Source organism: Periplaneta americana, chromosome 3 (genome assembly GCF_040183065.1).
Source record: "Periplaneta americana isolate PAMFEO1 chromosome 3, P.americana_PAMFEO1_priV1, whole genome shotgun sequence".
Lineage (NCBI taxonomy): Eukaryota > Metazoa > Arthropoda > Insecta > Blattodea > Blattidae > Periplaneta > Periplaneta americana.
The window spans coordinates 157,488,466-157,502,678 of record NC_091119.1 but is presented as its reverse complement, the minus strand read 5'-3'; the positions used below and the strand labels follow the sequence as shown (position 1 = coordinate 157,502,678).

The 14,213-nt window shown below is 36.6% G+C and overlaps 1 protein-coding gene across 5 annotated transcripts in view; it reads left to right on the top strand.

The window, feature by feature from the left end:
- Positions 1–14,213, top strand: part of nebu (solute carrier family 2 member nebulosa) — a 135,157-nt gene that overhangs the window by 106,157 nt on the left and 14,787 nt on the right. For 4 of the 5 annotated variants that reach the window (XM_069822151.1, XM_069822153.1, XM_069822152.1 and 1 more), the window contains exon 2: positions 13,519–13,651. In XM_069822151.1, coding sequence (XP_069678252.1) covers positions 13,555–13,651 — 97 coding nt within the window. In that variant the 5' untranslated portion in view covers positions 13,519–13,554. Of the gene's footprint in view, positions 1–4,327; positions 4,649–13,518; positions 13,652–14,213 lie in introns of those variants that run through there. The other variant, XM_069822150.1, reaches the window with a different exon arrangement.

The following is a 14,213-nucleotide window of genomic DNA, read 5'->3' as shown; positions in this document are numbered from 1 at the left end:
CAACCGAAGTCTTCCGAAGGCGACTTGGCGTATAGCATGCAGCTGGTCATTTTTCTTTTTTATGTAAGATTATACAATATGTATATGAAAACTGCTGTGGTGTCGCGTTTGTGGCTCGGCGTCAGAGCGCTGGTCTTCCTTACAGACAATCCGGGTCCGATTCCTCGGCCGTGAGGAACTTGTAATGGAGTTTTTCTCGGGATACTCCCGTCCCCTTCTTTGATTCAATCCACACACTCTACTCCCCCCCCTTATTTCATATATGATCTGTAGTAATTAAAAATAGACTGATGTGGTCTTGGGTTTCCGATGATGATATAGAAATGACTTGGGACCCCGGGTTCTTGGACTTATCAGATATTAAGGGGAGAGGATGGTATTTTTTTTAACTTTTTTCCTATTTGGTGTAAAATATTAATTTTTTGTATGTAGAGAGTTCATAGCTGTGGCAACTCAACCAAATAAAAATATTTTGAAAAAAGAAAAAAATTTGGGGCCCAAATTTGAAAAAAATATACCCAATGCAGGATTGTACTAAAACCGATATATCTAAACCGTTTTTAAAGATAGATTCAAACAGTGTTTTGCAATGTATTTCCAAAAGCATGTTCTACAAACTGTCTGTAACAGAATTTTGATATTAGTCCCTACGTTTGTAAAATAAACAATTAAAATTTAATAACAATTTTCTGATTTTCTTTCTTGCAAACAAACGGACGTATTTTTAAAATGAAATCAATTAACAAAATTCTGTTATAGAGAAAAGTTTCCTAATAGTCTAAAGAATGTATGTTCTAAATTTCATGCACGTATCTTTAATAGTTCATAAATTATATCCATTTTTGTCTGGCAATGTAGCAAAAAAAATTAAGTTACTGGAAACCGATAAAAGCGGGCGTGTGATTTAAAAATCCATAGCGCAGGAAGTTTAAAAATGGCGACTCAACATCCGATAAGGGCACAAATACCCACAAAATGTTATGCTGTGCATTCCACACATATCACAGAGTATTTTAAAGATTTATTTTTTAAATTTACTCATTTTTCACCAAAAAATACCATCCTCTCCCCTTAATCTGGGGATGGAACCTGGCTCTACCAGTTCTGAAGCAGGATGGCCCATCTGCCAACATCGGATTCACGAATCCCACCCAGACCACCTGTCGACTGGAACAATCATCACATATAGGGCGCATAATGAGTCAATGTAAGCTTAAGTGTACCGGATCCGGACCTAGAAAAACCAGCCAGCCAACCAGTGACGAAACATTCCTTTAAGTCAGTGTAAGTGCTTGAAAGAAGCTTGATCCCTGGCATGAGTTTCATGGACACATTTAGAACTTTATCTAAGGCAGTCCGCAATGAATTGCAAAATTTAATCTCGTCGTTAGATCTACTGGCTACGGTCTGGTAGCCACAGTTTCACAACGACAGTCATTTCTTTACTATTAGTGTTTAAAAATGAGGTTAAGACATGTTTTCTTAGAGAATTTAGCCTACAACAAATCGAACGCGATAGTCTCTGACGGGAATAGAACGCAAAAGCGAATCGAATGTCTTTGAACCTCTAAACAAATTAATTTAGGCCCTGCTGAATTATCACGTTCTCGGAAACTGCAGGTTATTGACTTATAAATTTCCTTTCTTCCTCAATAAACAATCACTTAGAAAGCTCTGAGTAAAACCACAGTAATTCTGAAATAAAGAGTGGAGAAATCTCGCAGAGGAATAGGCGTGACCCATCGTGACATTTAAATAGATACAGCACGAATTTTAAAAAATGATGGCAGAAACACCTGTTAGAAGCGGAATATGCAAATGAAACTTGTTGAAATGATTCACAATAGTAATTAGAATTTTTAATGTAGAAATCTAAAAATCACATTTTTAGGCTATTTTTCAGTTCAGTCCCCCCTTAGGATTAGTTTTATAAGTACTACCCCGTCCTAATACTCGTATTTCATATTGGATTATAGACTGAAATAGGCAAGGTAAACTGTACGTAGTACATCCATTGCTAAGTAATTTCGTAACTGAACAAAATAATGTAATATAATTCTACGTAATTTTGTTACAAAGGTAGTTGATTTTTTTGTCCCATTTCAGATGTTTATCAATAATGATTCCTAAATATTTAACCTCTGAAGATTCATTTATAATAGGACAATTGAAGGGTTCAGAGCCATAGTGGGCCAAGCGCCATACATTAAAAACTGAGAAAACAGGAGTTAAAATTAAATGAATGCCATAATACATTGAAACATACAGCAAGTAATATAAAGTATGCACATTAAAACTAAATGATATGTCAGTCTTCATTAAACTATGGTATTCACTTAACTTTAACCCTTGCTTTCTGCGTTCTTAATAAATGGCGCTTGGCCCACTATGATTCTGAACCCTTCAACTGCAGTAAATTGCAGAACAACCAAAATTGTGTAGTTTAATGTTCAGAGGAGAAAAATGAAAGCCTTGCAATATTTCTAAAATGTCCAAATGTCTGGGTGATAAGAATGAGAATTAAACTTGTGAAATGACTCGTATGTATTTGTTGTGCTAGCATCATCGCACATTTTGTTTGCCCATATCCTTGGAGGGAATGTTGCTTCTTCTTATAGTCTTCAACTAAATAATCATTTTAAAATGTTTCTGCTGGAGAAGTGAGACCACCATTAAATTCAAATATAAAACGATCTCCTACTTCACATGGATCTAGAAAAGGAAGTCCAAATATACTATAAGTCTAAGCCATTTTTTCCATATTCACTTTCGTTGTCCATGTATACTGCACTTAACCTAAGTCATTGAATTTTTCTGTATCACGTTTGTGATAAAATGTGAAACCTAATCTAACTATCCTGGCATTTTTCCACGTATGTGTTATGTTTCTATGGACTGCATATTGAAATTGGCAAGAAATTCCCTTGCATAAAAGGTTAAAGTGTTTTCTTCATATTTAGCATTGAAATGTTAAATATATATATATATATATATATATATATATATATATATATATATAGAGAGAGAGAGAGAGAGAGAGAGAGAGAGAGAGTTTGTTTTTCTGTTTTATGTCTAAAGGGATGTAATAACAGTTATTCTGTAAAGTCTTACAGTCCGTTAAAAAATTACTGAACTAAAATCTTCCAAGTTGCTCAAAAGGACTTTCGCTCTTCATTGTTACAGTATTTTGTCTGGGCGCATTTAATATTTAACTTATCATAACTAACAGCATCTGAGTCTTAACATAACAATTAGTCAAATTGCTTAACCACGAATTGCTGGTGTTCTGGACGGCTGAACAAAGTCGCATAAAAAATAAGTATAATAGTTTTTCGTACACCAGCTTTATAAACAGTCTTTATTGTTAGTTAAAATCGTATACAATATACCACATTATTGCGCCAGTGCGTAAGATATTATCATACCAAGTAAAATGTTACTTGTGACATAAAATTAATTACTAATATTAAATGATTTTCCGTGCAATAATATTTCAAAACATCACTGTTGTCATAGCAACTCGTTCTTCATAGATCACATTTCAAAGTACCCAACATTACCTACAGATTTTATGTTCTTTCTTTATTAACTGTTTTATAATACTGGCATACAAAACAAAAGAGTGTGAAACACGTATAAATGTTATAAAGTTACTGCATCGTCAAAATAAAGGAGCGAAGTGACTCATGCAATACAGTATAACATTATAAACTAGTTTCATAGTATAGTCTACCGCTTTGGGATAGTGGTCAGCATGTCTGACTGCGAGATTAGTGAATCAGGCATCGAATCCTGTTGTGACAGGTTGCCTGGTTCAGGTTTTTCCGAGTTTTCCCTCAACTCATTAAGAGCAAATGCTGGGTAACTTTCGGCGCTGGGCCATGGGTTCATTTCGCTGTCATTATCACTTTCACCTTCATCTATCCCACCTATTTCCACACTCGCAACTCAAGCTTCGTGACTGTATATACTAGACTGTGTTAAAACGAATGAGCAACATCTGAGGCCATCTATGAATAAGAATGTTAACTAGTTGCTCTACACCAGCGGCTAGCGAGTACGTCACATTCTATTCGTATGGTTGGCAAAACTTACGTAATGGTGTTCTTGATTTGATATTGTTGGTAACAATAATGATTTTGGCAACCTTTGACCCAAGACAAACTCAGATAGCGTATGAAGATGCAGTTATGCAATTTTTTCCATTTCCTTGTGGATGAATGTTTACAAATAAGCATTTTAAATGTAATATGAACTGTATAAACATTCTCCCAATCAGAGCCTCACACATATGTTTAGCACTGTCAGATAGGCAGTGAATAGTTATCATTCTGACGTTGTTACGACAGTGTAGCAGAAAGAAAGCCTCGTTTCATTATATTATCATTTCGCATTTTGTAATTGTATTTTGCTATAAACAACGTATAAAGTATTTTTATTTACGAATACGTGGTGTCGATTTAACATAAATATCTAGGACATAAGTGCTAGTATAGGTTATGTGGCAAAATTTCAAGCTTTGTTTCTGATTAGGTCTACTAATTTCTAAGTCCTTGTATTTGTTACGAGTGTCAAAATGGACGAAAATACTCAAGAAAACGCGCCTCTGAGAACACATGTCCCAAGCTATGGAGCTGTTATCGATCCAGTAAGTTTTAACTGTAAAATAAGTGTATGGTAATGTTATTATTTAGGTATTATTATCTTAGGTCTACCGTCACAGTCACTTAACTTGGACACATTTTTCTTTGTGTGTTATTTATGTGAGTACGCGCGCGCTTGTGAGTGCATGCGTGTGTATAAGCCTAAGTTTGTGCGTGCATGATAGGCACACAACAATGACGTTAACAAAGAATGGCAAATGTAACAACAGCAGTAGGAAATTAACATTTTTCGAGTCAGAAAAACCACCCCAAACCACGAAATTGAAAAATATAATTTTTGGCTATCTGTCTATGAAGAAAATAATGTCCTCCATTAAGATGCCTTTTGGTGGTGATAGTAGTAATACCTGTAGTAGTAGTAGTAATAATAATAATAATAATAATAATAATAATAATAATAATAATAATAATACACATCCCATTACAGTTTTGAAAAGTAATATCCTATTATATAGGTAAATGATATTAATATTTATACTGTACTTACGTACTATTACCCTTTGAAACACATAAATGTCAGAATAACTAAGCAAATGTCCTCCCTCTAATATAAAGCACCGGTAAGCAGTTATATTGTAGTCATATCATATTACAGAGAATTTCAATTTTTGCTGAAAATCTATATTACTGCAAAAAAATAAGCAATATAAATAACAAGTCTCTGATGAGGCTGCATCGAATATCGAAGTAATTGCGAATAAGAAAATTAAAATAGATTCTATAATCATTTTGAGAAAATACTGTCAATATAGTAATTGGATACTGAAATACTGTAGGCCTACTCGGTTTTGTCTCTTTTCCAGATATCAACTAGCTTGTTGCTTACATTCGCACCGCATGCTTCTTTAACAACTAATTATGTAAAAAAAATATTTACTCCTTAAAACAAGAACATTGAAGGAATTATTACTAAAAACCATTATTCGATGTAGACCTAACTACTAAATTCCCATGTATCAATAATTTTCTAAACTCTATTCCGCAGAATTCATATATTCTCGTAAATGCCAAATCTGAATGAGTATCGTTTAAATGCCGTATTTCAAAAGTGGTCGTTAAAATCTAACTCGATAAAAAAAAACAGTAACTACCTTGCGCAATGCGAAAGCTGACACATCAATGTCATGTATTCCTAAAGCGTCATGTGGAACGGATAGGCTATACGTAGTCCAGAGTGCATAACAAAATATTAAAATAATTACATGCTATCAAATGCCTGTCGAGCCCTTTTCGAAATGAAAGAAATAAATACTCTTTTTTTTTTTTTTGGCTGTGCATGGCTTTTCGAGGGCTGGACCTGTCCTTGGACTTAGGCTTATTAAAGCCCATTGTGCGCCCTATTTATGTGATGATTTCCAAGACCGATAGTTGACCTGGATGGCATTCGTGAATTCGGCGCTTACAGGTGGGTCATCCTCCCTCAGTCCTGAAAGTGTCAGGTCTCATTCTCAGACGAATGGTCAGATAAGCCCCAGGAGCCCGGATCCCAAGCTCTTCCTGTATCAGCATCGGAAATCCGTATGATACTATCCCCAAGGCTTCACCCCAGTCTATTTTTACTATTGCAGATTATGCATAAAATGAAGGGGAGATGGAGAATGTTGGTGGAATGGTAGAGGGAAGTGGGACTACCCTCTGCAACTTCTGCTTTGTCGATCACAAATTTAATCGCGACCTGGCCAGGGATCGAACCCGAGCTGCGTGGATGCAAGACCAACGCGCTGGCACTCGAGCCAGAGACACGACGCAGTTGGGGGGTAGGAAATATTTTCAGCGCAATGAGTTAAGGGCGTGATAAGCATTAATAGAGGCATGAAGGTGATTACCAGATGGAACCTGGAGCATCCCTAAGTACTTCAGTCCAAATAGATTTCTGTGTACACGTGATGGAGTGAACTGCGTGCCGACTGTGTTGCTCGAGTAAGCCGGTCCCCATCATCCACCACACTCCTTCTGCCACCAAATTCACATACATAGCGCAGTACAATTACCGCGGATTTGGATATAACGCGACGAAGAGAATGTCCCCAAGAAAAAAGCATTGTAATTAGTGAAATTCTTAGCTGTAGTAAATTATTTCATTTGTACTTGGTTATTTAACGACGCTATATCAACTACTGAGATATTTAGCGTGGATGGAATTAGTGATAGCGAAATGAGGACGAGGATTCACCATAGATTACGTGGCATTCGCCTTACGTTTGGGGAAAACCTCGGAAAAAACCCAACCAGTTAATCAGCCCAAGCAGGAATCGAACCCACGCCCGAGCGCAACTCTGAATTAGCAGATAAACGCGTACCGCCTGAGCTACGCCGATGGCGGTACATATAGAATTATTAATCTACATAGAATCAGTTGCGCCAACTTTTGTAAAACATTGGGTGGACTCAAACACTAAGATATAAGTTCAAACAAATAAATCTCATGAATAATGATAACACGACAAATTCTTGGGTGGGCTCGGGCCCCTGGCGCCACTGCATAGAATGATTCTACATTACAATTTATCACTAATCCTGTCTGGAGTTGAGAGGGAGTCCCGTGCCATTTCTAGACCTCTATTACTGTAATTTCGTGTGACTGAATGTTTTGGTTTTGAATAACTGGTACAGTGTATAGAATTTCTTACGATCTAAAACTAGGTACGTATACAAAAAAAAAAAAAAAAAAAGTGATGACTCTGGAGCAGCCGCTTTTGGCTATTCTCTCAGAAACGTCTCTTGACAGAGGTTTCCATTTTTAGACTCGCGTCTCTAATCCCTAGCAAATAAACGATTGTAACAACCCTTGGCTTGACTTTTACGAGGGCTGGATCCGGGGCGGGTACGTACACTTAGGCACGGTTTGGTTCATCGTGCGGCCTTATATACGATGGTTGTCCAAGTCCGACAGGTGGCGTTCGATGAATCCGACGCTGACAGGAGGCTCATCCTGCCTCAGTCCCTGATAGAGCCAGGTCTCGTCCACATACGAGTAGCCTGATGAGCCCCAGGGGCCCGGAGCCCCAAGTCCTTCCTGATCAGCATCGGAAACACGCACTACTCCCAAGATTTCACCGCAGCCTATTTTTACTATTGCGGATGATAGATGAAATGAGGGCAGAAGTGGAGAGAGTAAAGGAAAACGGGAATACCCCGACAAAAACCCTCTGCAATGTCTGCTTTGTCCACCAGAAATTCAATCACGATCTGGCCGGGAATCGAACCCGGGCCGTCTAGACAGAAGGCCAGCGCGCTAGCATTGTACTCACAGACGCGGTTGTAACAACCCTTACGCCTTGTTCACGGTGTGTTGTGTTATATATACATACAGTGCGTAAGCGTAACATAGAGTCTTAAATTCAGTGTATGCTGGTATTTCAGAAAAGAAAAAGAATATATTTAGTGAATGATAAACTCAAAATAAATGTGATCTGCGAAGAACGGGGAGTTAAGGGCAAGTTTTCACATGATTGCCCCCCCCCTCAGAAGTAACAATAAGAGGGTGGATAGGAGAACGTGAACTTAGAAGATTTGTCACCCTACAAATCACTTTTCGATACTCTGCGGATAAACTATAACGTGGATATGAAATATGTCCCCCAACAACCGCACTATACATCGGGATTACATGTGCCATATCCAGGGGCAGGTATTTATAGAGATTAATTTTACCATTTGTGTTTTCTTAATATTGGTGTCGGCGGAGATTGTTTGAGATTGATTTGTACTCTTGGCGGAGATTAATGGAAATTTTGGAAAATAGAATTGGAGTATTAACTCCGTACGAATATTGCTTTCCAAATAATTAACATTAAAGGTTCGTTGGATTCTGGTAAACGTGCGGTATGGCCAATAGACAATATTTGTTGGACTGAGACTGTATTTAACACACATTCATTAAAAACGAAGAAAACTTGCAGCCCTCAAATTAACACTTTCAAATATTATTAGTGAAATCAGGACGGTGAAATGTTGAATTCTTCGTCTTTTGCGTTCACTAATGTAATCAGAACACCTGGAATAACATGTAATGTAGCCTGCTTGGATATAATAACAAATTCAAGTGAAAAAAAAAAATTAAAAAACTCTGAATATGATATTCGCTATAAAACGACGCAATAGTAATAATTCGCGAATATTTCACTATTAGAACTCTATTTCGCGATTTGTCGTGATTGTTTTATCTGTATATTATTAATCAGAATCACTTAATTCGTAAGGATTAGTAAAACTCTATTGTACATCTATTATGTCGTGATTTTCGCGATCTCCATAAATACCCGGCCCTGGCCATATCACTGGTGGCAGTCTGCCGTACCTCACAGGTCTATATGAGTCATCATGTCTCCGTCAGGAGGAGGGAAGAACCAGTGAACTCCGGTGCCTCTGCTAGTCGTCTAGAATCCACCAGCATTGCTATATACCATTCTTTGGACAAACTGCGAGGAACATCCACCATGATGGACAGCCGATTCGGCGTCATGCAAACACAGTAGAAGTCTTTTTTTTTAGATTGAAATGATAAAGAACGGGGAATTGTGGATAATGCTGGTGGAATGACGATAGAACAACGGAAGAATCCCGAGAAAATCCCCCACAACCTCTACTTTGTCCATCACAAATACAATTTCGCCATCGCTAAGATCTGAACTCTAGTTCGCAGCTATCGTAAGCCAGTGCTTTGTCTCTGACCTAACAAGGCGACGATGAACATTAATGCTAAACAATGTGACTACTATACGTTCAGAAAACACTCTGTGCTGCAGTTGTTTAAACATATTTTTAAAGCAGAATCTGTTTAGGTGTAGCCTACCGAAGACTGAGTGTGACAGTACGTTAAAGTGTTAATTATGAACAGCACGCTTGTTTACTTCAAACTGTTGAATGATGACGTTAGCATTATCGATAACAAGAGTACCGTTGTTCGCAAAAAGAAGTAATCACAATAAAATCGATAGAACATGCATTAATATTAATTGCCTTTAATAGCTTAAAAATGGATATCGAATAAATAAAATAATAAAGACATACAGATGTCTTTCTTGTTCAGTCTTTCCTCCAGTAATTCAAGACCGTTCTTAAGTTATAAAAATTTATACGTGTATGAGCACAATCTTTCTCTTACTTTATAGCAAATTTAATGTGGATGAACCGATTTTAATTGTATTCTGGTACACGTAAGATATTCGTGAAAAAGTTTCAGAAATACGCTAGAGCAGGGTGCGAATTAACGGGGGAGACAGGGGGGATTTCTTCCCCTGTTGGAAAGTTATCCCCCCTCTCATAAATTCATATTAACATCCCTGCCAGGGATAACTTCTATCCCCCCTCACAAAATATAATTTTGTTTTAATTTTTTTAAGTAGGTTATTTTACGACGCTTTATCAACATCTAGGTTATTTAGCGTCTGAATGAGATGAAGGTGATAATGCCGGTGAAATGAGTCCGGGGTCCAACACCGAAAGTTACCCAGCATTTGCTCATGTTGGGTTGAGGGAAAACCCTGGAAAAAACCTCAACCAGGTAACTTGCCCCAACCGGGAATCGAACCCGGGCCACCTGATTTCGCGGCCAGACGCGCTAGCCGTTACTCCACAGGTGTGGACTTTTGTTTTAATATGAATATACTTTATAAAGTACAAAAGTAAGCAAAGAAAATAATATTGATGTATTATCATCACCGGCAAGCTGACAACAATCAATAACTTAGGAATTACACATCTTATCTTAAGCCTGCTCATAGATATAATAATTATTATGATCAAGATGCAAGACAAGCAACTCAATGCTGCCAAGCGTTGAGTCGTATCGAATGAGGATAATAATAATTTTTTGTATGGTATTCTCTATCTAGGATTCTATCCCCCCCCCCCATCAGGAATCTTATTTCGCACCCTGCGCTAGGGCATTGACTTCCCACGTCAGAGATCCGAGTCCAAATTCCAACGGATTCAACTTGGAGTCTATGGTGGATAAAAACTGTATTTTTTGCAGTTTATCTCGGTCATTCCCGCTCCCCATGCCATCATTACATTTCTTTCAAATTGATCGTAGTCATATTAACGGCGTAGAAAGCTTCACTTCCCAGGGCCCCAATACCGTAATATACGCTTCTAAGACTAGGAAAGAAAGAATAATGCACACTTCAACAATTATGTCAATGATTCTAATAGGTTTTTTGAACTTACCATTTCCGTGAGGTTTATGGTGGATTGAAGTTAGCCGCACTTCGGAATTTCATTCCTTCCTAAATATAGTCATATGTTTATTATTTACTTTTCAACGTTGAATAACATTATTATTCGAAGGTCACTAGGATGAAACGGCCAAATTTTCGCTTAACATTGATGTAACTCTGTCTTTAGATGCTAGTAACAGTAATAACTTGTATCTATGGCGTATTCATACGAGTATGTTATATGTAGATGAAAGAATAAAGATTAATTTATCCAAAAATAATGTTTATTTTATTCCCAAAATGAAGTTTACAGACGTTTAACTGCTTGCTAAGGCTAAACCATAAAAGACGGATTTGAACATATTGGGGAAAAATTCGTTAATAAATACTACATTTTCAAAATTATAATCTGTTTTGATTCTACGGTTTAGGAGTTAGAACCATTTTTGTTTGACTTATGTAACTACTATGCTGAAAGAATGAGGCAATTACCGTAATAACTGCAAGCGTTTGACGTCACGCACAAACATGTCTACAGGAAGCAGTCGCGCAGAATATACGAGACTTTATAGGAAAAGAAAACGTGAAGAGAAAGATAATTCCAAATGTAGTAATGTACCCAAACGAAGAAAATAGCAATGTTTAATTTTAATGTCAAGGTAAAGTTATTTTAATGCATAACATTAACGCTGGAACCAAGGTTTTCTAATATATTTCTTTTAATTGAAACGTAACAATTTTGTTTTTGTATATATTAACTTATAGGGGTGTCACTATAATTTTTAGTTTCAAGGTGTTAAAAAGGATAGTTCTGATATTTTATTAACATTTCTAGTAGTAGAAAGTTAGTAACAATATTTTATTTAACGACACTTATAATTGCAGATGTTATTCAACATCGAAATTCTACAGGGACAGAATTGTATTACATGCCGCACATTCACTATAAGACCCACAGCTGTATATTCCTCTAGAGGGAGCAATAATAAGGATTTCATTGTCCTTTAAATCCATCGCCCTCAGCCAGGTTTGAGCCCGCAAATATTGGATACGTCAGGTGGCATGGTAACCACTAGACCAGCGAGGACGACAATATTGACCTAAATTAGTGGATAATTACTTATCAATAACATTTTTTCATGTAAAAATTTATTCAGGGTGTTAACTAATATGTGGAAAATCTTTGGGCAATGGATAGAAGATAAACACAATATAATATTTGTTACTCAGTCAAATGACAAATCAATGTAAAATAATGACTTATATTATATGATCATTAAGTTTTATATACATGAATTACAAATTGCAAACGTTTTCGCCCATTCAGGCATCTTCAGGCACAATTATACAATATCTCAATATCAAACTGTGTAGCCATTACATTGGTGGTAGATAAACACTACGTGGTTTTTAACATTATTTTAATTTTATGACTTGTAATATTACATTTTAATTATGGAGATGTTTTGTACATCATTATCTTAAACAGTTTATCTACCACCAATGTAATAGCTACACAGTTTGATATTGAGATATTGTATAATTGTGCCTGAAGATGCCTGAATGGGCGAAAACGTTTGCAATTTGTAATTCATGTATACAAAACTTAATGACCATATAATATAAGTCATTATTTTACATTTATTTGTCATTTGACTGAGTAACAAATATTATATTGTGTTTATCTATATTAATTGACAATCTGAATATTTCCATCATGCTTTCTAAGTTAATGGATAGAAGACCAAAAAATAAGCAAAAATGTAAACATACTGTACCGTAATCAATTTTGCTTTGCTCTTTTTTTTTTTATCACAGGTACTTTCTGTTTCATGTGATTTAGTTCTTATATTAGCGGGTCATGTTTATTAAATCAGTAGGTTTTGTGAAATAAAAAAGGAAGGGTCTATTCACCTGACAACTGAAAACAATATGGGTTTTTACTTGTGAGGACATTTTTAAAAGCAATTGTGTATTCAACGTTGAAATTCTTCCCCAGCGTGTTGAAGAAGGATGTCAGCAAATACAACAGGCACCTGGAATATGGGCGAGAGTAAGACAGTCCAGATACAGAGCTTGGAAGCCTGTATTAGAACTTCATGGTGGCCGTTTTGAGCATTATCTTTATTACACATGGACTTCGTAAATAAAGATGTAAAAATAAAGTTGTAATAAGCAATCAAGTACGAACTAAAAATTGCCTAGGCCTATCATTTAAAAAAAGCGAAATTGGCTATAAATTTATTTTTTTTTTTGCTTGTTTTTAGATCCTCTATCCATTAACCAAACGTTTTCCACATATTAGCCTAACATTCTGTATAATATTGTATTATGAGCGATTTAAAACTTTGGAATTGTCGAAACTTAAACTGAACGAAATTCAGTAATAATTTCTAAACTATGAATCTGATAACTATCGCAAGTTTGGAAACATTTTTTTCTGTGTTTAGAGGAAATTTCGGACTGGTTTTGCACCTCTGGAAAAAAGATTCATTGTCACCACTGACATGTTATGTACCTGCATTCAATTTATTTTATGTTTATTTTTCTGATTAAAGTGTTCCTGTTAAAAGGAAGAGTGCACTGTGAAATTACGGTGTGGAAAAATACATGTCACCAGCACTGTCACTCATTTCATCTGTTCCGACATCATGATTTCAGATTTAAAATGGGTGAACTATTTGCTGTTACAGACTTCCACCGAGGATTTGGCACCATTGCTGGAGGACATGGACCAGAAGGTCGGAATAAGTGTACAGACCCTCGTGTCAAATGACGGACTGCAGCAAGCAGCCAAAGTTCCGCAGTATATTGCGTCTATATCAGGTATTGTGCTGTTTTGTCTCATACTTACTTACTTATGGCTTTTAAGGAACCCGGAGGTTCATTGCCGTCCTCATGTAAGCCCACCATCAGTCCCTATCCAGTCTCTACAGTCATATCCCACCTCCCTCAAATCCATTTTAATATTATCCTCACATCTACGTCTCGGCCTCCCCAAAGGTCTTTTTCCCTCTGGCCTCCCAACTAACACTCTATATTATACATTTCTCGATTCGCCCATACATGCTACATGCGCTGCCCATTTCAAACGTCTGGATTTAATGTTCCTAATTATGTCAGGTGAAGAATACAATGCATGCAGTTCGGCGTTGTGTAACTTTCTCTGTTCTCCTGTAACTTCATCCCTCTTAGCCCCAAATATTTTCCTAAGCATCTTATTCTCAAACAACTTTAACCTCTGTTCCTCTCTCAAAGTGAGAGTACAAGTTTCACAACCATACAGAACAACCAGTAATATAACTGTTTTATAAATTCGAACTTTCCGCTTTTTTGAGAACAGACTGGATGACAAAAGCTTCTCAACCGAATAATAATAGACATTTCG